The sequence below is a fragment of the Chiloscyllium punctatum genome, chromosome 3, assembly GCF_047496795.1.
Source record: "Chiloscyllium punctatum isolate Juve2018m chromosome 3, sChiPun1.3, whole genome shotgun sequence".
In the NCBI taxonomy this organism is placed as follows: domain Eukaryota; kingdom Metazoa; phylum Chordata; class Chondrichthyes; order Orectolobiformes; family Hemiscylliidae; genus Chiloscyllium; species Chiloscyllium punctatum.
The window spans coordinates 75019367-75046213 of record NC_092741.1 but is presented as its reverse complement, the minus strand read 5'-3'; the positions used below and the strand labels follow the sequence as shown (position 1 = coordinate 75046213).

At 38.9% G+C, this 26847-nt stretch overlaps 1 protein-coding gene across 1 annotated transcript in view; it reads right to left on the bottom strand.

The window, feature by feature from the left end:
• Window positions 1-14072: 14072 nt before the first annotated feature.
• The window catches only part of kcnk3a (potassium channel, subfamily K, member 3a), a 91766-nt gene continuing 78991 nt past the window's right edge, over window positions 14073-26847 (bottom strand). The window contains exon 2 of the mRNA XM_072555195.1: window positions 14073-22671. Within this exon, the coding sequence (XP_072411296.1) occupies window positions 21827-22671 (845 nt within the window). The 3' untranslated portion in view covers window positions 14073-21826. The remainder of the gene's footprint in view (window positions 22672-26847) is intronic.

Sequence of the window (26847 nt, the reverse complement as noted above, 5' to 3'; positions counted from 1 at the left end):
TAGTGATCTCTGTGCTTCAGAGGTTCAGACAACCTACAAAAGGTACCTCATAGCACCTGAGAAGTACTCACAGTGATGTTTTTTTTCAAGATTGCCCAAATCCGTGACAAGAATGGTGATCCAAGAGCAGCACTCTCTCCCAAGCCAGCATGCAATTGCGAGGCAAGCTTTGAAATTAATTTCTCATGCCATGATCTGAAACTTAATTTGCCAATCAGATCAGGTGTCTTTTCCCCCAACAACTTCCTCGACTTTCTTTCTCATTTTCTTTCTTTGAAAACAGCTCAGGTAGCCCTTTTTAGACAACAATAACTCATTGGATATATCCTACTACCATACAGTCCAATTTAAGTTACAAGGAGCAAGTTTAAGTTAATGTGCAGTATTCTCCTCAAAAATGGAAAATTGGGTGAAGGTCTCTGGAATATTAAGAAGAAGCATCAACAAGAATTCCTCAAATGTTGAATGCAGTTCCTCTCGCACCTTTGTCTGAAAAGGGACCAAAAACAGCCAAGGGTAAAACAAAGAAGAAAGATTAATTTAACTGAATAAGATTTTGCTAAAGGTAGTCTCATTCTGAACTAGTTGACAACTCTAAAAGATTTAATTCCAATTTTACTCTGATTTAGCTTTGGTGAGCTTAATGAATAATACTGTTTTGAAGCATATTTGCTGCAGCAAGGTCAGTCAATGGGTCAGAACTTCAGTGAGATTTTCCAAAACAATGGAGAAGCAATTGGTTTAAGTCCTATTTCATCTGGGGTTCTGATGATCTCTTGCAAGAAATTTGGGAGAAATCCTAATGGAAAGTTCAGGTGAGTTGTACACAAGAATTAGAAGAAGAAACTGCAAATGCTGGGAAACTGAAAATGTACAGCATGATATGAAAATAGCCTGATAACGCAGCCATTAGTTACATAATGCTTCTGAAGGTTGAATGATTAGAGCTATTTAAACAAGGTAGAGAAAAATAAACAAGCATACAGGAGCATGAATGATATTGCTATGTAACATTAGCCATAAAGTGCAAATGGTGATGTACCTTCATGCAACTGTTCAAAAAAAGGACTAAGGTGGAAAGAGATTACCCGTACTAATAAATTAGTTACTTCTCAAAGGGTACAAATGATTAAAAAAAAGCACTTCACTGATCAATTAATAACATAAACCTATAGTGCTGGGAAAGCTCTATCCCTAAGAGGGATTCATTCTCGAGAATAATAAAAATAGGAAATGCGAGAAATACTCAGCAGGGATGGGAGCATCTGCAGAGAGAATTAGGTCCAGTGGGCCTTTCCTGCTGGCTGTCAACATGGTAAGAAAACAAGCCAGAAATGTTGACAACTAGAAAAATGTTGACATTAAAACAGAAAGATTTCAGGTAAAAAAAAGTATGCAGTCAGGTAGTGAGCAAATATTTTGACCAAGTCAAGCAAGGTAACAAGATACAGGGGCAGAGCATATTCATAAAACTTTTATTTTCAGAAAAGTAATGCGCTCTGCCAATAAGAATTCAGCCAAAATAAATTTATTTCCCAAGTCTATATTTTGCAGTAAAATGCCTAAAATAAACTCATCAGCTGCTTATCTGTAGCTATGATGTTCATGACTATTATTATTAATTGATTGATTGATTGTTGTCACATATACTGTCAGTGAAAAGTGTTGGTTTGTGTGCTTATACAAGCAGACCATACAATGCAAAGTGCATCAGGGCAGCAGAACAGAGTTCAGTATACAGCGTTACAGTCGCAGAGAAGGTGCAGAGAGAGAGATCAGAATTAACATTTGAGAGGTCAGTTCAAGAGTCTGATAACAGCAGGGAAGAAGCTGTTCTGAATCTATTCGTGCATGTATTCAAACTTCATTATCTTCTACCCGACGAAAGAAACTAGAACAGAGTATAGCTGGGAATAGATATTATTATTATTATTATTATTATTATTTTTATTTCAAAACTTAGGTTTTAAAGTGGAAGAGCCTTATATAGTTTGAAGTTCCATTTGTGTTTCCATATTGAGTATGTTAAGAAGGGGAGACATTGTTGTAGTTTCATTTTTGATTTATGCTGTGTGCCGTGCCAGGGTGGCTGGATTTTAGTGAAACCTGAATTATCTTGAGGATTTACAACCTTCATGTAGGTCTTGTGTGTAGTTCAGTATATTGAAAAAACAAATATGTTACACATTTAAAACAAAAACTGCTGTTTCCTCTGACAGTTTAGTATCATCAAAATATATACCATTCAGAAGGTCAGGTAATATGTTCCTGTTCAGTCAGAGATGAAGACCAGTACTAGTTTATCAGCCACCAAAGCAGTCAGGGTTAGCAAAAAAGTACTGAGTTACTTAAAAGAAAATCCAGCAATTCAGTAAATCAGTGTCAATTGATATTAGACAGTGAAGGCAGACATGCTGAGCTTGTACAAAGATTGCAGGAAGCTGAGTGTAGAGACAACCCACTTGTTAGCTCTGAACGTGTTTAGAAATCAGTAAGAATAAATCGCTAGAAATAATTACAGCTGTGCCAACCAAACAAGTAACTTGAAAATGGAAACAAGTAGGTATCTCATTGAGGTTTGAACACCTGAAAGGTTGTTATTGATTGTAAAAGGGTTGAATCTTTAGTTTATATTAGTTTAGTATATTATAGTTTAGTAAGACTGTTTCAAAAAATTCTTGCAAAGTGTAATATAGTTAGTGTTTTGTCTTGTTATATGCAATAAAAGCTTGTGTTCTTCTGTTGAAAGTGCATTGTTGACAGTCTCTTGTGAATATGTTCAATAATTGGCCATCTCAGTAAACAAATAGCAGAAACAAATCTTTTAGTCTATCAAGCCAGGTTTCACTTTGGGTCCTGACTTGTCCAGCAATACCATCAACTGGGATCATAATATATAACCTTGCCACACCTCCACCTCATTAATTATTGAAGTACCAAACAGATTATATAAATAAATGAACCAATTACTGAGGAGACTCCTGAGGAACCAGAATGACCTCACCAAACTCTTGACCATTTTTAATTACGTAGTCCCAGAAAATTGCTTATCATCCCTCATGAGCTTATCACTTATCAATTTGAGAAAGCAGCAAGTATCTTATTTAGCATTTCTGGATGAAGGAGTCAATCTATCTATTAGTAGTCAATATACAAATGACCATCTCCCATTATCTGGGCTCAAATGGTCTGTGCAGTAGGATGGCCAAGAGACCAGAGAAAGTTGTTTTCCACAACTTCATCATACTTCAAATGCTTGCTGTTATCATCAGGATGCTATTGGACTGCGCCAACCTTGTTGCTTCCATCTTGACTTAATAACATCGTGTTAGGAGGAGAAAGATTGGAACTAGAAGTGCTTAGAACATTCTGGAGTTTTAAGAAGCAAGGGGCGCGAGAACTAATCGTGACATCAAAGGCATGTCATGAGTTTATTGGCTGGCGTGTATTTTTGTTTAGGGATTAAGGCGAAAAAACTAGGAAAGAGAAAATATTAAAAATATTGGGTGAAGTTAGACCATAAGATACAGGAACAGAATTGGAAATTCGGCCTATCAAGTCTGCTCCACCATCCAATCATGGCTGATAGAATTTTCAACCCTCTCGTCCAACCTCTCCCTAGAACCTTTATCCCTATAGTAATCAGTAAAACTTTGCTTCCCTATATTTAGATGATGTTAAGTGAGGGGAGGTGAGTAGTTGGTGAATCTAACCTTTTATTTTTAGATTTATTACTACTGACAGAGTGTATCAATACAGGGATTTATAAAATTCATTCAGGCTATCGAGCCATCACTCGTTTGGCCACCATTTATTGCCTCCCTCACGTTGCCTTTGAGAAGCCAGTGATGAGCTGCATCTTGAACTGCTGCAATCCATGTACTGCAGGTAGCCCCCTCTACAATATCATTAGGAAGAGAATTGCAGGATTTTGATCCTGCGACAGTGAAAGAATGGATGTATATTTCCAAGTCAGATCCTGAGTGACTTAGAGGAGAATTCGCAGGTAGTGTTGCTCCTGTCAACCTGCTTTCCTTGATGTTTTAGTGGCAGTGATGGTGTATCTGGAAGATGCTGTCGAAAAAGCCTTGGTGAATGTTTTCAGTGTATCTTGTATATGATACACACTGCTGCTACTGAGTGGCGGTGGTGAAGGCAGTGAATGCTTGGAGATATTGAGCCAGTCAAGTGGACTGCTTTGTCCTGGATGGTATCAAGTCTCTTGAATGTTTTGGAGCTGCACTCATGCAAGGAAGTAGAGAATATTTCCATCACACTCTTGAACTGTGCCTTGAACATGATGGACAGGCTTTGGGGAGTTAGGAGATGAATGGCCCACTGCAGGATTCCTAGCCTCTGACTTGATCTTTTAGCCATAGCATTGATATGGCGAATCCAGTTGAGTTTCTAGTCAATGGCAACCCAGGATATTTAAAATGGAGGATTCAATGATAGTTACACTAGTGAATGTCAAGGGGAAATGGTTAGATTCTCTCCTGTTGGAGTTGATTATTGCCTTGCACGTATATGGTGTTACTTGCCACTTGTCAGCCCTATTTGCAGCAAAATTATATATATTTGTAAGGTTTCTTGATAGTTTTAAGGTTTATGAATATTTGTAAGATTTATTAGCACAGTTTAAGCTTCTTAATAATATCTGTCTTATTAATGTTAGAAGGTTTTATTGACTTAGTAAGGTTTATTTGCAGTAACAATATTTCTTATCCAATAAAGGAATAGTAGGGCTGCTCTGACATCCAAGCTGACCATTCTGTGCTATGTGGAAACTTCACTATATTTCCCTTGTCCTGGATAACAATTAGTGCAGTTAGTATTATTAGTTGCAGCTGATTGAGGTCAAAGTTTCAGAACAACAGCTGGTGTTACTGTAGTGCATGGATTGCATTGTACAAGCCATGTCTTTTTATTTTTGTGCCTTTCAAAGCTGTGGTCTGCCAGGAGAAATTATTTTTTAGAAAGCAGAAATTTACCAGGAGAGTTGCATAATTTCACAGCAAGTTTTGTGATACCTACTATGAACTGTTTCTCGTGACAGTGGGTTCCTGCAAAGTACAGGTAATCAGGAGCCAAGGAGCTGTTTACACCCCAGTCCAACACCAGCATCTCCAAATCATGTTTACAAATGAAGCGATTTGGTTCTCAACTAACTGAGCAGACGCATACACAGAGAGGGATAGATACAGAAGGATGTGCAGTTGTTCTCCACTAAAATGTTGCCTGTTCTCTGCAATAAATAAAACTCAGTTTAAACTTGAAGAAAACCAGTTACCTTTTCTACAGCAATTGCTGTGAGTTCTGACTTTTGAAATTATATATCAGAGACATTTCCAAGTGAATCAATCACTCATACTTCTTTAAAACCAGTGGACACTTACAGAGAAAGACAATTGACCATCAATTGACTGACCAGCTAAAGACAAGAAAGTTTCTGTGAAGTGAAAATACAAGGAATGTGAAAAGATCTTACATAAAAAGAAGTCTCAAAGCGTTCTATAGATATATAAAGACAAAATGTTTGGTAAAAGGAAGAATTGTGCCATTATGGACTAAAATCGGGTTTTATTGACAGAATCAAAGGCATATCTGAGGTATTAAATTAACACTTTGTGTTATACTTCACAGATTGCCACTGCTGGTCGTAGTTAGCACCTTATTTAAAATGGGGATGGGTAAATGTTGTTCTGAGGTGGATCGTTGCCACCCATTGTCTTTTCTATTTGCTTTGTTTCAGGCCTTTTAGTGATCAGTGGTAGAGGATACAAAACTATAAGTGGTGTCAAGAAAAGATACTGTTCTTAGATAACAAGGTCTATTGCAAGATATCAATAGTTACAACTATATTTGGTCAGGCATATTTACTAGGACCTTAGGGACCCATTACACATATATCTTCTTTCTCCAAAGGCAAGAGTAGGACTCACATATCTACCCACAGATGATGTTTGATATCAGTGAAATAGGTGGAGCTAATGTAACCTGAATATTAATCCCTTTAGAAACATACCTTTTTACAACACTTTACATGTATCTTCACCAAGCAGATATTTTTTGTTTTTTTTTCATTTATTTGTGGGACATGAACATTGCTGGCTGGGCCAGCACTTATTGGCCAATGCTAACTGACCTTGAGAAGGTGATGGTGAGCTGCCCTCTTGAACTGCTGCAGTCCTTGAGGTGTAAGTGCAACCACAATGCTGTTAGGAAAGGTGTTACATGATATAATTTACTCAGAAACTGTTAAAGAATGGTAATATAGTTCCAAGTCAGAAACATGTGAAGGTTGATGGGGATGTGGTGATGGTTCTGTTCCCATACATCCACTGTCATTGTCCTTCTAGATGGTAATGGTTGCAGATTGGAAGATACCGTTGGAGGAGCCTGACTGAGTTATTCGAGTGCATCTTGTAGATGGTACAGACTGCTGACACTGCCCTTCAGTGGTGAAGGGAACAATGTTAAAGGTGATGCCAATTAAGCAGGCTTCTATGTCCTGGATAATCAGTCCTTGCTTTTCCAAATATCTTTCGATTGTGGGAGGAAACCAGAGCACCTGGGAGAAACCCACGCAGACACAGGGACAATGTACAAACTCCACACAGACAGTCACCCAAGGCTGGAACTGAACCTGGATCCCTGATACATGATATTTTCTATGATCCCTGGTGCCGTGAGGTAGCAGTGCTAACCACAGAGTCACTGTGCCACCCTTATCCTGTCATTTCAGGAGAAGGTAGCCCATAGCAGGGCAGAAAGAACCTTGACAAATGGAAGGTCCCTGACACTGGACTCCACACCCCGTATGGAGAGCAAATCCTGACCTTTTTCAGGGACCACTCCAGCAGGGATGCCAAAACATCCATGTCCCATGAATCAAGTAAAAAAATCAGAGTGAGAACCTGACGACTCCAGTTTGCTGCTTACTCCTCTGGCCCTCCAACATCTTGAAATATGTTCCGGGGAAGTGGCTGTGCATCCAGTAGGAACTCGAGCTCCCTGTCAGCAAAGTGGGATTCTAATTTACCTCTGTTTTGTGTCCAGGGCAAATAAAACAAACCGTAGAGTACAAATGCCAGTGTTCAATCAGATGCATTTCTAGGCTGTTAGGATGGTACAAGGAGCTCCCAGCAGTAGCTAGCACTGTCATCTATGGACTGTGGCAGAATATGATGAAGAGTTGCCATAGGGATGGGGTGTATGGGTAATGAGGTGAGTTTGGGAAGATTGTGTGAGAAAACTTGCAAGGGCTTGTGGAGAGAAACCCCCCATGAAACTTGCCAAGAAATGACACTTACTCAACTTCTGGTAAGATTCAGCCTGATATATTACAACACAAAAGGGCAGAAAGAGTGGAAAGGTCTGGTTATAGATAGTGATGGATAAACAGTAACTTAAAGGATGGCAACCAAACTGTTCGGGCGCATTCCTCAAAGTTAATTGGCATCGATTACGCCTCCAATATCTGAAAAAAAATCATAGAAAATATCATGTATTTCACATACACATAGGTTGCTCAATTATAACAGATGAAAGTTATAACAGATGAAAGGTTGAATGAATTGGAACAAAGTAATAAAAAGACATAGGACAAGGTTATTTTTTCCAGAGGGCAACAATCAAAATGTGACACCAAAGAAACATATATGCACAAAGCCAACAATGTACTGAGGAGTGCCAACATTACCATTGCCAAGCAAAACAATTGGAGAGCTGAAAAGAATTTTGTATACATACCAAGGTACAGAAAGGAACAAGCAGACTTATCATCCAGATGGATATTAGCAAAATAAGTACTCCATGATGGGACATATAAGGCTAAAGCTCAGGGTTTAAGAAAATAAGTTATGTGATCAAGGTTTCCTGACAGCTGAAAAAGCCATCTTGAAGCTTTTCTTAGTTATGTTAGCAACATACTCCTGGGAACGTAAGTCAACCAATACAAAAGATGCATGAAAGTTTCAAAGTGAAGTGTAGGCAGTTCCCATGTTACGAATGGATTCCGATCTTGAGTACATTCCTAAGTCAATTTGTATGCAAATCAGGACATTGTATAATATAATATAAAATAGCCATTCATAAGTATGAGAAAACATTTGCATGTTGGATCTTTAAAATGAATATGATTAAGGGATCTGCTCTGTCAGTTCAAGAGTTCGTAAGTCAGATATTTGTAAATTGGAGACTGCCTGTATTTCTGGAAGTGCCTAAGGAAGCAAATGGTATAGAAGGCAAGCTATGGAAATGGAAAAAAAATGTGATTATGTGTTGAATCATACAGTGATAGTGTTGTATTCTGAGTTAGGTCAATCTTGCTGAAAGTATACTGCAGCTGAAAATGTGTTGCTGGAAAAGCGCAGCAGGTCAGGCAGCATCCAAGGAACAGGAGAATCAATGTTTCGGGCATCAGCCCTTCTTCAGGAATGAGGAAAGTATGTCCAGCAGGCTAAGATAAAAGGTAGGGAGGAGGGACTTGGGGAAGGGGCATTGGGAATGCGATAGGTGGAGGGAGGTCAAGGTGAGGATGATAGGCCGGAGTGGGGTGGGGGCGGAGAGGTCAGGAAGAAGATTGCAGGTTAGGAAGGCGGTGCTGAGTTCGAGGGATTTGACTGAGACAAGGTGGGGGGAGGGGAAATGAGGAAACTGGAGAAATCTGAGTTCATCCCTTGTGGTTGGAGGGTTCCCAGGCGGAAGATGAGGCGCTCTTCCTCCAACCATCGTGTTGCTATGGTCTGGCGATGGAGGAGTCCAAGGACCTGCATGTCCTTGGTGGAGTGGGACGGGGAGTTGAAGTGTTGGGCTACAGGATGGTTGGGTTGGTTGGTCCGGGTGTCCCAGAGGTGTTCTCTGAAACGTTCCACAAGTAGGTGGCCTGTCTCCCCAATATAGAGGAGGCCACATCGGGTGCAGCGGATGCAATAGATGATGTGTGTGGAGGTGCAGGTGAATTTGTGGTGGATATGGAAGTGCCCCTTGGGGCCTTGGAGAGAGGTAAGGGGGGAGGTCTGGACGCAAGTTTTGTATTTCTTGCAGTTGCAGGGGAAGGTGCCGGGAGTGGAGGTTGGGTTGGTGGGGGGTGTGGACCTGATGAGGGAGTCCCCCAAGTCCCTCCTTCCTACCTTTTATCTTAGTCTGCTGGACACACTTTCCTTATTCCTGAAGAAGGGCTGATGCCCGAAACGTCGATTCTCCTGTTCCTTGGATGCTGCCTGACCTGCTGTGCTTTTCCAGCAACACATTTTCAGCTCTGATCTCCAGCATCTGCAGTCCTCACTTTCTCCTCGAAAGTATAATGCACTCAGTTTAAAACTGGCCCAGCAGTGTTTCACAAGTATACAGAGAGAAAATGCCATGCAACTTCATGAGGCACATTGATGACTTTTCTGCAGTATTTGAGCAACATGTGATAGATGAAATAAAAGACTTTAAAATTGGCAATTAATCTTCAGGGGCTTTAAAATATATTTCTATCCATTCAGGCTATGTGAAATTTGCTGGCTTGGCCGGCATCTATTGCCCATTCCGAATTATCCTTAAGATGGTGGTGAGCTGCCTTCTCATACTCTTGCAGTCCATTTGGTTTAGGTATCGCATAATATCATTAAGAAGAGAGAGTTCCAGGATTTTCACCCAATGACACTGAAGGAACAGTGAAATATTTCTAAGTCAAGATGTTTCGTGACTTGGAGAGGAGCTTTCAGGTGGTGGTGTTCCATGTACCTGGTGCCCTTGTGTTTCTAGATGGCAGTGGTCTTGAGTTTAGAAGATGCTGTTAAGGAATCTTGACGAATTTCTATAGGATTAAATGTAGAGTCATAGAGTTATACAGCACAGAAACAGGTCCTTTGGTCCAACTTGTCTGTGCCAACCAGACATCCCAATCTGACCTCGACCTATTTGCCAGAATTTGGCCCATATTCCTCTAAACCCTTCCTATTTGTGTGACCCATCCAGATGCTTTTTAAATTTTGAAATTATATCCACCTCCACCTCTTCCTTGTCTAGCTTTTTCCATCCGTACCATCCTCCATGGAGAAAAGTTGCCCCTCAAGTCATTTTTAAATCTTTCCCCTCTCACTTTAAACTTATGTCCTCTATTTTGGATTCCACCACCCTAAGAAAAAGACCTTGGCTATTCACGCTATCCATGCTCCTCATGATTTTATAAACCTCTATAAGGTCAAGCCTTTGTCTTCGACACTCCAAGGAAAAAAGCCCCAGCCTATTCAGCATCTCCCCTTAACTCAAACCCTCCAGTCCCAACAACATCCTTGTAAATTTTTTCCGCACCCTCTCTTGTTTAACATCACTCTTCTGATAGAGGGGCAACTAGAATTGTGCACAGTATTCCAAAAAGGGTCTCACCAATCTCCTGTACAACCATAACATGACATCCCAATTCCTATAGTCAATGTTCTGACCAAACACCTTCTTCATCACCCTGTCTCTCTGTGACTCCACTTTCAAGGAACTTTGCACCTGCACCTCTAGGTGTCTTTGTTCGACAACACTTCCTCGGGTCCTACCATTAATTCTATAAGTCCTGCCCTGGCGTGCCTTACCAAAATGTAACATTGTGCATTTATCTTAATTAAACTCCATCTGCCAATCCTTGACTCATTGGCCCATCTGATCAAGGTCCTGTTGTACTCTGAGATGATCTTCATTATCAAGCAGAACAAGTTGGGAATGACTTTGGATCAACAATCTTACTTAGAACAGGTCAATCACATCACAATAAATAGGAGCAGTTGCTTACAGAGAGAAGGTCCTGCAACCAATATAGAAAGAAAACAGGAATAAAACAGTTTGATTGGTATTGACACAGATTTGACCCAATACCTTCTATTTTCTATTTCAACTGAATACTGTGCTATAGTGGAGGAATTCTGACAGCAAATAAAATATTAAAGAAGTATAAATTCAGGGAAAAGTGCAGTAAGCCTCCAGCCTTGGGTGATCCAGAAGATATTAAGTCAGTCATTTTAGTGATGACTTACATCTAAGTCTTCTAGATGGATATTCTGTTATAACATGGATTATTATATTCTTTATAGATAAGAATAGAATTATATAGTAAAGAAGAAGCCCATCAGGTTTGTACCACCAAAAATATACTGCTACCTATACCAGTCCCATTTGCCCACGGTAGGCACATTGTCATTGTCATACCATTCAAGACTATGTTGGAATAAATTTGGTCCATTGACCTGGAAAGCCAAGTAAATAAAACAGGTAATTAAAAATACCTTAGCTGCTGAAGCGCCGGCCCATGTGGAAGGCAATAGATATGGGGCTGTCAAATTTTGACACAATGGATAATCTGGGAAAAAAATCTCCATTGAATGTTATGTTGATAATCTTTCTCTTTGAGGCAGCTTTCGTTCAATAAAGCCTATCACAGAGAAAAAGATGAGAATTGACCTTGCTCATGCAAAGCACATGTTGAAAATAAATTACATTTCTATAGTAAAATAAGTTGGTCAAGTTACCAATTGTCAGGTTGTTTTATAAAGAGAAATGCATGCCCTAAAAAAAATTAGATGTCCTCAAATAAAGTGTCTTGTGTTATGGTGAGAATGTGTAACATTTTATTGAAAGGATATGACTGAGCATTTCTTTCTTCAATCTACATGTAGAAAATGTATTTTAAAGAATAATTGTATTACGATGTGCATTGAGTCATTCAAAAGGGAATTCAATTGTTATGAAAAGGAATAATGTGCAACATTACAAATGGAGATGATGAGGAAAATGCATTTGGTGAGTTGCTCATTATTAAAACCAATACAGATACAATGGCACAAAAATTTCTTTCTGTGCTGTAACAATTTGTGAAGAGCGTTAAATGTAAAAGCCTTTATAATCTGCTATTATCTTCTCATCACTTATCATGAAGCTAAATAATCAATTCTTTATAATTAAATGTGCAGATTTTTCCTGTTTTTTTTTGTTCTTTCATTAGACGTGGATTTCACTGAAAAGTCCGACATTTAATGCCATATTCCAATTGCTGTCGAGCTGATCAGCTGACTAGGTTGCTTAGGAGGGTGGTTCAGAGACAACAACTTAACTATGTGTCTGGAGTCACATGTAGGCCAGGCAATAGGCCAGGCCTTCCCTGCCTGGTTAATGGGAGGGTTTGTGGCAGCAGGTGGTTGGCAGCTGCAATATGTAAAACAAAATTATATGATATGAAGGGTATTCAACCGGCATTGTGGCAATCTCATTACAATCAGAGAAACCAAAGAAGAAAGGGAATGGAAAAGCAATTTTCTGCACTGGAGGACCTTTTGCACTTTTAAACCAAATAAAGTTATTTGCTGTTATCTTCTTTTTGTACATTGCAAACATCAATCAAATATGGTGCATAAAACCACCATAAAAGCATTATTGGCAAATATTTATCATTCTTTACAAACACATGATGTGCTGATGTAAATTATATTGAATGCACCATGATATCTGTTGCATGGCATGGCAATGTGAAGGAAATGATCCATAGTTTCTTTTGCTGAAGCAGAATTCATGTTTTCTAATAAAGCTAGTGCCTCTTTTAACAAAGTAAGAGTATTTTATTACGTAAGCCTGATTTTCAAGGAGTATTGTTCTGTAGCGTTCTCTTTGTTCTCAGTTTACACCTCACTTCAAATGTTTATTTCAGTCACCTCCAGCAAGATGTCAGCACTAAACACACCTTTCTCTCCTCACTACTGTCAACAACCTGCAGGGACCTTTCCCTCCAGAAACCTCCACTCCTCCATTACTCCTAACAATTCCTCACTCCCCAATGCAAAATTCCCATGGAATTCCCGAGGTGTATCACATGCCCATTCACCTCCACTTTCCTCAATGTTCAAGGATCTATGTGAAGCAGAATTTTGCTTGTATTTTCTTCAATTTTGTCTCCTGCATTCGCCGCTCTCACAGTGGTCTCCTTCACAGTGGTGAGGTTAGGCGCAGATTGGGTAACTGCTTTGTGGAACATCTCTGCTCTATCCATAGGATTGATCCTGATCTCCCAGCTGATTTCTATTTCAACAAACCACCTTGTTCTTATGCCAATATTCTGCCCTGGGCCTGCTGCGCTACTGCAACAAAGGCATAATGCAAACTCATTTTTCACTTAGGCACTTTATAGCTTCTAGGTATTGTACTGAATTCCACAACTTCAGAAACAGAGTGCATGTTATCTGTTCTCCATTTTTCTTATATTGTTTTTGCTCACACCAAGCCCCATCACCCTCACCCCCACCACCCAACAGTCTTGTCTGGATGCATTAATAATCATTTTCCAGCATTTTGGGGAAGTCCAGAACTAGGTGTCACATTCTAAGACTAAGGGGTAAGCCATTCAAGATTGAAATGAGGAAGAATTTCTTCATTCAGAGAGTTCTGAACTTGTGGAATTCTCTACCATGGAAAGTGTTGGGGCTAGTTCATTAGATATATTCCAGAGGGAACTAGACATGGCTGGTGTGGCTAAAGGGACCAAGGGTGTGGAGAAAAAGCAGGAATGGGATACTGAGATTGCACGATCAGCTGTGATCATATTGAATGGTGGTGCATGATCAAAGCGCCAAATGACCTACCCCTGCACCTATTTCCTTGTTTCCACGTCTTGTTCATTTTGCTCTCATGCCCCTTTCACACCTTGATTTGCACCTTTTTTACATCTCCTTTTTGTCTACACGGCCATTAACAACACTTTTGACTTTTGCATCGAACCTCTGAACCATCTGTTCTTTTCATCCGTCTGCCTCTGTCAAAAGTATAAAAGAAACTATTTTACAGTCCTTTTCAGTTCTGAAGAAGAGACATACTGGACTTGAAACATTAACTCTGTTTTTCTCTCCACACATTCTGTCAGCCCTGCTGTTATTTCTTCAGCTTTCTCTGTGGCTGTTGTTGCCCAGTTATTGTTTAGATGCCTTCAAGTTTCTGTGATGTAGAATTAATAATAGGAGAAATTCAATTCATGAAAAGAGTCATTTGAAAACTGTTGAGCAAATCATTTTTATTAAACTAAGAATTTTATTTACAACAATGTATAGCACAAACCATCTTGGATATATTCAGAAACAGCACATACAAGGTTAGACACTCTCGCATGATCTGCAATGTTATGTACAACATAAAGTGAGACAATACTAAACATGTTTAATTTTCCCAGTACATCATCGAAATATGCTTCATAATAACAAATACTGTCAGAAAACAGATTGCCATTATTAGAAGGTATGAGCACTGGATTGCAAAAGCTCAATAAACAACAACGAACATGAGCACTATACACTTCTATACAACCAGAACATATTACAGCACAAAAGATGATCAGTCATCTCATTCATTTATGCTAACACTTTTTTGGGGTATCCCAACATTAAGCCTACTGATGTCTTCCATGCCCACAGCCCTGAGCCTTGCTGTACTTCAAGAAGTGTTGTCATATATGTCATTAATTATTTTACCACTTGCTGTTCATTATTGCTATTGTAATTTAGATGACCCCACACCCAGTTAGAAAGAGAAATACACTTGCATTCAAAATGACAGGTGTGGTTTATTGTGCCTCATTACACACGTTTTCAATCAATCATGCTTTATGGCATTTTTCAAAACAGTACACAAGTTTAAAAGACCTTTCATGCAAAATTCATGCAAACTGTTCACCAACTGTAGCTCCTTTAGCATGAATTAATGCTTTAAATATGCAGAAGCGACTCACAGTGATGCACTGAGAATTTGACATTTGTGAGTTCCTATATTTATATTCAACTATTCAGTAACGACTTCACTGTACAAGATGATGTATAACTCAATTTGAACATACATTACAAGACATGCTGCTAATCAGCATGCTCTTTTAATAGTTGTGAGGTACCTTGAAATTAATCAAAGTGAGCCAATATTTGACTACAGAGGTACAAGAGAAAGTGGTGAAATGGTCACAAGGCTACCTGTTACACATGACTGTTCTGGCATTCACTTTAAGGGGGCGACAGTGAGGAACTTCAGTCACTGGCAGCGCAAATCGTAAATTTAGGTCATGAAAATAATCTCATGGATGATGTGGACCCAGATTTGTGTTGTCAGTACTCAGGATTCCGCATTGGCGACTCTTAAATAACTCTCTGAAAATACAAATGTTACTTTATCTGCACATGCTGTTAACTTTAAGGACTTCAAAGACTGCCAAAAGATCAGCCAGTAGATATATTATTTACATTAAGATTGTGATGAACCAGTTAAACAGCAATAACTTTATTTTTGGCAGATATTGAACACTTACTTGTAATGGGGCACTATTCTCCCCCAAACTCAGTTCCCCCTTCCTCCCTTCTATTCTTTCTGTTCATATATTCTTTTCCTCTTGATGTAGTATCTTTTGTTGTCTGAGATTTGCTACACTTGGCTTATGCCATGATATCACAACACAGTAAGGTAAAGATGCAGTTCCCCCAGAACCATGTCAGCCAAAAGGGGGATTGAACCTACATTGTTGACGTTATTCTGCATCACACTTCAGCAATCTTAGCTCACTGATCTCTAACCTAATATTCAGAGTCTTAAAACTCAACATTATCACTACTGATGAATATACCTTGCCTTCTCTTTTATTATTATCAACCTTGGTTTCCTGATAAAAGTAAGATAATTCAAGGATACCAAACTCTAAGGCTGGAAAATTATAAATGCGTAAAAGAAACATATGTGTGCATGTACTGTATAACTTGTAGAAAAGGCAATTGGGGAGATAGTTAGATGTAATTGATTCTGAATAAGTCAATTTTCAAAGATCAGGCAGATATTTAATGTCTTAAAATGATTAACTTCTAGAAAAAACACTTTGCACCATTTCTCATGTCTGCTGCCCTAGTCATATATTGTGAACCTGGATTCTATAATTGCTTTATTTTTCTCAAAAATACACTATGTTCCCTGCAGCTTTAACTGTTCATTTTTTTAATCAACACCAGTTTATAAATTCATATATTTACATTTGAAACTAAACTTTGCCATTTTCTCGTAAATTCTTACAGTCTTACATTTTCTGACTTTTCAAACATATTATAAATCTTTTCAGCTCAGCACAATGGAAAACTTAATGGTTAACATATGTTTTAGTTGCTTAAATTTGATGTAAACAATTAAGTAAATAAAATGATCATTTTCTTAAACCAAACAAACACAAATAAATAGACACTGTAGACAGAAAACTACACTGATGATCACTTGATTTGTAATTAGATTTTAAAATTAACATATTATGAGTGCATTATTCAAGTGTAAACTTATTCACATCATTTAAAATTTTCATTTTATGTACACCAGAAATTTACAGTATATGCCTAACAGTTTACTTGGAATGTAGTGTATGTATTTGTAACAAATTGTCCCTATTCAAGACGGTTGAGGCCTTCGGTGACAAGACTGCAAGTGTTGTTCCCAGACAGCTGCAAGATGGTTTATTTCTTAAAATTGCACTGAGTGTGGTATACAAGGTGCCATATCTGGTTATATGCTTGCAAAGTACTTCTTATAAGCCTCAGTAAACTGCTGTTTACTGTGAAGCTTTATGGTTGAAAACAAACCCTGTGTTATTCATAGCATGTACCTTAAGAGGAAAGATTTTTTCAGCATTAAAGAAAGGAATGCTTTGGTGAAGATTACATAACACCTAACACAGGAAAGTAATAATCCACGTGCAATGTTTTCAGACAGCATTGGTTCTCTACCTGTACTTTATGATAATTATTCATAAGCATTAAACATGAAACGAAAATTGATGAAATGTGCAGTTTATACCAACTTTGAAAGATGAAAAATACATGTGTTCTCATACCTTGATTATTTGACTTTTGAGAGCATAATGTACCAAAATATTCTGGACTTAGAATCCCTTCTGTGTGGAAACAGGCCCTTCAGCCCAACAAGTCCACAACAACCCTCCGAAGATTCTCCCACCCAACTCATTACTCTATATTTACCCCTGACTAATGCACCTAACCTACACATCCCTGAAAACTATAGGCAATTTAGCATGACCAATTCACCTAACATGGACATCTTTGGATTGTGGGAGGAAACCCATGCAGACACAGGGAGAATGTGCAAACTCCACACAGACAGTCATCCAAGGCTGGAATCGAATCCAAGTCCCTGGAGCTGTGAGGCATTAGTGCCACACTGAGCAACCGCACTGCCCTAACTTGTAACATTTTTTTGTTCCCTGGCCATAAAGCAGGTACACGCTCCAACTGATTCATAGTTTTAATAAATGTTTAGTGGATCTGAAAACCCTGCTACAAGAAATGCATTAAATTCACCAAAAAAGAAATGCAATCCCACAGAATTAGATACTTATAATTTGACTTTGCAAGATAAGTCATGCAACAACAGTTGCAATTCAGTGCAGGCAGCAGACTGTCAGATGAAAACTATTTTTCATGATTTAAATTCAAAAGATTAAGAACAAAACCTGTTTAAGGATGCAGGATGTACATGACTGTGATCCCAAATACGTTTAGGTCAATCACTGCTCATGCAGCTAAAAACTTCAAATCAACAAAGGATATCTTACTTATACAGTACATTCAATGCCTGGCTTTTAGTTTACATACATATGTACAAAATACTGTTCCTCCTGATTTATATTTGTGAAACAGGGCATTCTGACGTATTGATTCTACCATTGAGTTGGTTATCAAAATCTAGAACATAGGTATACAACACTGCAAGTCCCAGTGAGTACCAGAGACAGAAAGTTAAGAAATCATAAAAACATAAATGATTTTATAATCTGCCAGTGAGACAAAATCATACACTGTAACTTGGGAATGCCTCAAGAATATTTAAATCCACATTTTTGTGATAGGAAGAGTAAGACTTTGCATTTTCTTGATGGGGCAAGTGTACAAAACAAGCTTGGATTTGAGAGTATATTGGTTTTGATTTTGACCTCAGGGCATGAAAGCAGTTTTCCAAAATATTTGGCATGTGCAACACCATTGTGTGCACATTTGTGCCAGCATTCATCTATAAGAATGAAGCAGTACCAATGATATTTAGGTGGGCTTTATGTATTCATTCCATGATTGGACAAGGACAGGACAGCATTGGCCTTGACAGTGGGATGAAAAGCCAGGTACAACCTTGACTTGGCCGTATGGGGAGGGCCAACTGTATTTTCTGGGCAGAAGTGGGTACTGCAGATGCTGGAGATTAGAGTCAAGATTAGGGTGGTGCTGGAAAAGCACCCGATGAAGGGCTTTTGCCTGAAATGTTGATTTTCCTGCTCCTCGGATGCCAACTGTATTTTCTGTCCATCTATTAGCGAATTAGCTGGCATCAGGGCTTCTGTCATTTTAAGAGGTGAAACCCTGCCTTTAAGAGCTGCCGGGAAATTGGGAGGTTTTAGCAGAACCACCACAACTGAGAAGCTCTGTCCTCATCAAGCCTTAGGGAAAGCTGCCAGAGTTCACCAGGCACTCTCCCCATGTGGTGGGGGACCCACTTGTCATTGGCAGAATGCAGGCAAAGGCATTGGCTGCATAAGTGTTACAGTTTACCTCTGGTCGAGAAGGCCAGCCTTCACCTTCCTTACTGTTAGTAAATGCCCTGTCAGTGGGAAGACAACAGACACACCAACCTTGCCTTCTCTTCTGATTCTAACCCTGCTCTCCCCCATGTCCCACCCTGCTCCTACAAACTCCATGAAACAATCCCAAGTCCACAAAGATGTGCCATTTTTAAAAGTCTAGCCATTCTACTGCAAATGCCACATTGAGAAGGCCAGTGTATTGTTTTCTCTTTTTTTTTAAAGGGTATGTTAAACCTGATGAAACATTAAGTTTATTAATACTAAATCTGACTTGTTTATTACTAAATATTAGTGTGCTTGTTTCAATTTGCAAAGTAGTTGTTTAATTTCTTGATATTTGTAGAACATTTTTAGATTTATGCAAAGAAATAAGTTTAAAAAATGCTGGAAATGCACAGACACAATACAATCTGTATGTGATAGGAAAAGGCGGGCCAGAGTTCCAAAATTACAAATATACCTAAACAACTCATTTAACATGCAATTTCTGGACATTTCATGCAAATAAACATATTGACCACACAAATAACTACCAAATAACCTAAATGTCGCCTAACAATAAATCAAGTCAACTAAAAGGGAAATTAGCACTGACTAACACTGACAGGGTCTCAGTGCATTATCATCTATTTTTAGAGGCATTGTGGTAGAACTCAACCTTGAATGATCATGTACAATGGGATAACAGTGAGTCGGCAGGCCATTTTACATCTCTTCTAACTTTAGTTTCTCCAAATTAAAGTCAAAATAGTCTACCAGCTCATGATCACCTACTTTACACTATTGTACAAAGTTTAGGTGAACTCCATTGATATTAGAAATCTTTATAGATAGCATAGAATAACAAACATAGAATAAAAAAATCTGTATCATTTGGAGGTCATGATTCTGTTAGCATAAATTACTGCATATTAAAAATTTAATAGGTTTTTTTTAATTATTAAGTTTGCATTTTAAAGTTAACTATTACCAGCCTTTGACATTGAAGTCAAAGTTAGATTATAACTGTTACCAAATGGGAAAAAATAATGAAGTAAGAAAATTATCAACCAGAAATTCTTCACTCTTGCTCAACATTTTGCAACCATATATTCCAATTTCCAGGCCAATTATATGCCATTATTAACTTTCAGAAAGCAGTGTATGCCCCCAGTGAGTTTAGCCATGTTTACATGACCAAAGATAGTTCAACTAAATGAAGCTTTGCTTTTGCAGTGTCTGTGCTGCAGGGAGCTTCTTGGTTTATGAAGTTCAGATGTTCTGTCAGCAGCGTGAGGTTGGGAAATGACCCTTAATATTTTAAGACATGTAGCAACATACATGAGGCATCAACTGCCAATGATCAGGTAAGATGGCATGGTGCAATTTCACAAATACCTTTATCTCAATATTCCAAAGTTCTAGTAATGAAAAAAAGATGAAAACTGATATAAAATGAGAAAATGCTGGTAATATATGGCAGATCTATCCATATCTAAAATGCACTGGAAACAACATTAATCAGTCTTTTCTCTTTCGAACATCTGAGTATTTCCAGAAATTTCTGCTTTTAGTTTTCAAAGTCTTATTTTATCCCTACTGAGCAACAGCACAATAGGGACTACATATATATATATAATATATATATATCTTCAGATTACAATATTATTTAACCCTGTGAATATCAACTGTTACAATATTATAATGACTATATTTACAAATTATATTGGCAACAAGTATTCAGAAATGAGCACCACGGGTATTGAAATATTAGTCCCCCATTGTGTAACAAGGATGAATAATCAAACAAGTTAATCTAATCTGTAGTGGAAAATTATTGGGCAGAAAAACGAAGGAAAGTGGTATTCTTGACAAACTGGGGAAGCATTCAATCATGTTCAGGAAAAAAAGAGAAGTAATTTTGATTGGAGTTGGACTGAATCAGTCAGCAATGAGTTATTATTTTATCTAATAATTTAAATGGTTAATACATATCTAATGGCAATTTACTAAGCTCAACCTTTGTTATATGAGGAAATTTGCAAAATGCTGTTGATTATATCACCTTGCTTCCTAAATTCACCTGCTCAACATTGTGCATTGAACGTGTAGCACATTGCAAAAACGTAAAAAACATTATTCACTGAATTACTATTCCTATCAGCTATTCCAGCACTTTGATAGTTTCAATTCTTTTTTCCTCACTCTTTTCCCTCTTTCTTTCATGAACGTATTGGCTGCTTGATGTATGAAACAGGTTGTCATTATCTCTTTTCAGTGACCATTTTTCATCTTAAAGTCTTGACATGATGTCTCTGCCCTCTCAATGGAGAGGCTGGACTGCGCAGAGTGGCTGCTGAATCCTGGTTGAAAATTGGATCAATGGAGGTGTTACTGCAGCCCAAGTATGTGGGCCTCTCTGCTGGTTAGTGCCAGATTGCTCTTTATAAGGTACAGCAAATGATGCATAAAATGCTGGTGCATTTTACGGTTTAAAATGGATCTTGTAAAATGCATCGCGCACTCTGCCATATTGGGAGTTAATTGGGAAAACATATGCTAAATGGTCAGATTTTCTGAGATATTAGGAATTAACTCTGTTTCAAGTCAGTTATTCTCACACTCTGACTTTTGCCTTCAGTTCCTGACTCCTGCCACTTCTTGATTTCCAGGATTTATTCCAAGCTCCCACTCTCTGGTATTAAAAGTAAATATTTTGACACCAGCTTTGGCTTTGACAGATTTGAATATCCTGAACTGCATAACAACACTACTCATTTTCTGTGAGCAGTATTACCATTAAATAACATTACAAGCAATTTGAGACCTTTAAATCTGTTTACTATGGGTGATTCATTGAATCAGGGTATTTAATAAATACAGTTGACTCAGTGTCAAATCTTTATCCCAGGTGGTATTTAATTAGGACAAGCTGCAGTTTTCTAGGTCCATTTCCAGAGACAGGTGTTCTTTTAAAACAAAGTTTCCATCCTGTGTTTGCACAATATACAGCTTGTTTGCAGTTTTTTTTTGTCAAACTTATGAGTTTTAATCTCAAAGCAAACACCATAACTGATATGTTTTCATGCCACTTTTTTTTGAATAAACATCTAGTGATTTTCACCAGGTGAGATATGAAACAAAATGGATATGGATCGATCGACTTCCTAACTTCTAGACACTGTTAATTTTATACACAACGTCCATTAATTTCTGAATGAATCCTTATTACACGGAACTTCTTCTTTTCATTAGCCCTCTGACAGCAGACAAGCTGTGCAGTCCTGTAGACACGGAGCTAATCGTTGATCTGTGCAAATTACACACACAACCATTTGAAAAATTTTCAGGAAGCCTATTGGGAGATGCATCACTCTGTTCAATGCAAGTGTTGGATGTGGATATATCTCTGGGGATGATCATAGGAATTGAATAATGCAACTTTTCACGACTCTTATACCAGAGACACGAACACATGGAGTGAAAATGAAGAACCTCTGCATACATGTTGCGGAAGTTGCCAGAAGTTTCTGTTGTACGGATGGTACTTTGTCCATTTCTTATTAGCAAGGCTTTCTGCTCTGCATCTCGTTTTTCATCTTCTGCATTCATCGTCATGAACCTCAGAACTACCAGGTTGAGGAATGCTCCAATTACTGTGAGGCCTGTCAAAATGTAGACAAAGCTAAACGCCACATAGTGAGGGTTCTTTTGAAGAGCATCGTGCTTCTGTAGAGCCACATAATCCCCAAAACCGATGGTAGTGAGTGTGATGAAGCAATAGTAATAAGCATGGAAAAATGTCCAATCCTCATAATATGAGAATGCGGCAGCCCCAATACACAGGGTGCTAATGCAGGAGAAAAAGCCAATGATGACCATGTTTGCCATGGAGACTTCTGTTCGTTTCATCCTCAGGCACTTCTTGATTCTATGTAAGAGGTACTTGACAAATGTATTGATTCGCTCTCCCATGCTTTGAAACATGACCAGGGTGAGTGGGATCCCAAGCAGAGCATAAAACATACAGAAAATTTTCCCTCCATCAGTGCTGGGAGCAGCATGGCCATACCCTGTCAAAGAAAAATGTACATCATCATTCATTTGGTCTATGTGGGACACAATATCAATAAAGCACGTTTTATTAGAGTAATCAGGAAACATTGCATTAAAGGATCCAATTGCATGGCTGCTGCAAACCAGTCTTTTCAATAATATTAGATCAGATATATTTTCTCTAAAAATGTCATTGAAAAATTTGGTGAATGCAATGCAGGGAAAACCCATTTTGTTTACGGCACGTTCCTGCTAACAGACAAAACAACTACATGACAGATTGAATAGATGCTAACTGCTACAGTTGGGAAGAGAAAAATACAGTGAACACTGGAGGTCTGGAAAAACCTCAGAAAATGATGGAAATGCTCAGCAGGTCAACAGCATCTGTGGAGACAGAAACAGAGTTAATGTATCAGGTCAATAATCTTTTATCAGAACTGTGAGTCCTTGAGATGAGAGGGTTTTTAAGCAAGACAGAGAAATAGGTGGAGGAAGAGGAATGAAGAAAGGGAATTCCTGTAAAAGGATGAAAGGCAGGCAAGGCTAATTGACAAAAGAAATGATAGTGCAAGGAAAAAGATACAGTAAAAAGACAAGTTAAAATAAACAAAAGTAGTGTAATTAAAAAGGTGTAAATGAGAAAAGCGGAATTCATACCAATAGCTGCCATCTAAAATAAGTGGACAGACAGTGAACTGATAAGACTGGAAAAAGCATCATTGAAAGATGCACTGGTTTTTCTGGAATTTGAATTGAACATCATTGTAACACTGCAGCAGCCAAGGACAGGAAGATCAGACTGAAGTGGAGGAAAGAACTAAAATTGCAGGCAACCAAATGCTCAAGAATACAACTGTGGAATGAATGGAGATGTTCTGCAAAGCATTTGCAAAAGTTATCTTCAGTCTCCCCCTCATAAAGAAGGCCACAATATGAGCAGTAAAGGCATGTTGATTGAAATACAAGCAAATCTCAATTCTAAAGGAAAAGGATTTGGGATTTGGCATGTGAAGGAAGGAGAGATGATCGGATTGAATCTGGTGGGGTGTTGTCTGGGACATAGATGTCTGGTTTGGGTGTTGGGGGCCAGTTCAAAGTCTGAGAGATGTAGTGGTCTTGGGTGAGGTGTAGTTAAGGTGAGGGACGAGGTAAGATTGGGGAATGGTGAATCGCACATTGCTGAATGTGGGAACATCACAAACGTGGAAGCCTTCAAAACATTCCTCTTTATTCGCCAAGACCAAAATCAAACAGAAATGAAATAAGCAGAGGCTGCATTTGTCTTCAGGAACAGAAATGATCTGCTTGCAAACTGCCCGCCAATATTTTTACAATTAATGAATGATCTCATCTACAGGAATCAGGTGTCAATTAAACTCTGTCTGGCTCATAGCACTGAATGCTATTGCACTTCCTCATATTCAAGATGACATTTGCCCTTCTCAATGTCCTCATCTTCCTCCTCAGAACACTGCACCTCCTCTCCCAGCTCATCAGTCTCCATCAAGTAGGGAGAAAATTCTGCCCTATGATCTCAATACCCCACTCAGGATCATGCCCAACAATGGCTTGTAGCAGTGACAGCAGGAGGGTACCTAACCAGCATAGAGCCTATTCTGAGAGATGGTAATGCCCAAGCAAGGATGCTTTTTTCAGTCGGTTCTTGGTAAGTGCATGTTGCTGGCAAGACCTGCATTTATTACCCATCCTAAATTACTCTTGACCCCAGCTCGTGGTCAGTCACCTCATGAATCTCGAGAGTCCATTTGGTATAGATATAGGATTTAGAGTAGGAATTCTAGGATTTTGCCTGAATTAAAATAAAAGTACAGCTATATGGTTCCAAGTCAGGAAGGTGTTTGGCTTGGAGAGAAGTTTGCAGGTTGGGGAGTTTTCATGCCGCTGGTGATCTTGTCCTGCATGGTAGCTCAGTTTGCCAGTTTTAATGGTGCTTTCAAAGGAGATTACTGCATTGCATGTTATAGATGGTAAACACTACTGCTACAGAGTGCTTGTGGTGAATGGAATGGATGTTTAAGATAATGGATGGTGCGCTGATCAAACGGATGATCCAGAAAATATTTTAAACAAATGATTTCAAAGATTGTTTATCATAGAACATAGAACAGTGCAACACAGGAATTGGGCCGTTCAGCCTACCATGTCTGTGCTGACCATTATGTTATTCTATACTAAACCCATCTGCCTGCACATTGCACATATCCCTCTAATCCCTGCCTGTTCATGTGTCCATCTAAATGCCTCTTAAATATTGCTATTGTATCTGCTTCTCCACCTCCCCCAGCAGTACATTCCAGGTACCTATCACCCTCTGTGGAAGAAACTGCCTCACACATCTCCTTTAAAATTTCCCCTTCTCACCTTAAACTTATACCCCTACTATTTGACATTTCCACCCTGGGGAAAAGACTCAGGCTCATGCCTCTCATAATTTTATGTACTTTCATCAGGTTGCCTCTCAGTCTCCAGCACTCTAATTAAAACAATTCCAATTTGTTCAACTTATCCATTTAACTTATAATTATCCTTATAATTAATACACTCCAGTCCTGGTAAACCACTTTTCACCCTCTCCACTGCCTCCGCACCCTTCCTATAGTGCAGTGACCACAACTGTAAGCAATACTCCAAATATGACCTAAGTAAAGTTTTATACAGCTCCAACATAACTTGTCAACTTTAATACTCAATGCCCCAACCATTGAAGGCAAACATTTGTAACCAGCCTTTGCCACCTTATCCACTTGTGTTACCATTTTCAGGGAGCTACAAACTTGCACACCAAGATCTGCCTGTTTCTCAATGCTCCTAAGGATCCTGCTGTTTACTGTATACACTAAATTAAAACCCAATTAAGTTATTTAGGAAGATGTAAAAGATTGCATGGTAATATTTAAAAAGAGTGGGGACTTGTACCACTGACTAACCTTTTTTCCTAACCCAGTGTTATTAAAGAAAGAACTCACATTTGTCTCCTATGCTGCTTCTATTGTGCAAATATGTAACTGCAGGTCACGGGTAATTCATTGGCTGTGAGACATTTGGGCCAAACTAATGGACAATGTGAAAAGTGTCGTATAAATTCAAGTTCATTTGTTCTCTTGCCTGTGACAATTTATTGCATATAAATATTCAGATGTAGCAGAAACCATCAACGGGATCTTGATCAGATGGGCCATTGGGCTAAGGAGTGGCAGATGGAGTTTAATTTAGATAAATGTGAGGTGCTGCATTTTGGAAAAGTAAATCAGAGCAGGACTTATACACTTAATGGGTAAGGTCCTAGGGAGTGTTGCTGAACAAAGAGTCCCTGGAGTGCAGGTTCATAGCTCTTTGAAAGGAGAGTCGCAGGTAGATAGGATAGTGAAGAAGGTATTTGGTATGCTTTCCTTTATTGGTCAGAGTATTGAGTACAGGAGTTGGGAGATCACATTGTGGCTGTACATGACATTGGTTAGACCACTTTTGGAGTACTTCTGCAATCCTTATTGGAAGGATGTTGTGAAACTTGAAAGGGTTCAGAAACGATTTACAAGGATGTTGGAGGATTGGAGGATTTGAGCTATAGGGAAAGGTTGAATAGGCTGGGTCCATTTTCCTTGTAGTGTCAGAGGCTGAGGGATGACCTTATAGAGTTTATAAAATTATGAAGGGCATGAATAGGATAAATGGACAAGGTCTTTTCCCTGGGATGGGGGAATCCAGAACTAGAGGGCATAGGTTTAGGGTGAGAAAGGAAAGATACAAAAGAGACCTAAGGGGTAACTGTTTCACACAGAGGATGGTATGTGTATGGAATGAGCTGCCAGAGGAAGTGATGGAAGCTGGTATAATTGCAACATTTAAGAGGCATCTGGGTGGGTATGTTAATAGGAAGGGTTTGGAGGGATGTGGGCCAACTGCTGGCAAATGGGATTAGATTAGGTTGGGATATGGTCAGTATGGATGAGTTGGACTGGAGGGTCCATTTCCATGCTGTACATCTCTATGACTCTGACTCTATTGTCCATAAAATGTGGAGCATGAAAAACACATCAGGTCAGACAGCATCAGAGGAGCAGGAGAGTGATGTTTCAGGTCAGGACCCTTCATCAAGACTGGGGAGGGGGAAGGGAGTTCAGAAATAAATTGGGGGGGGGGGGTAGGTAGGTGAGATGGTGATAGATGTG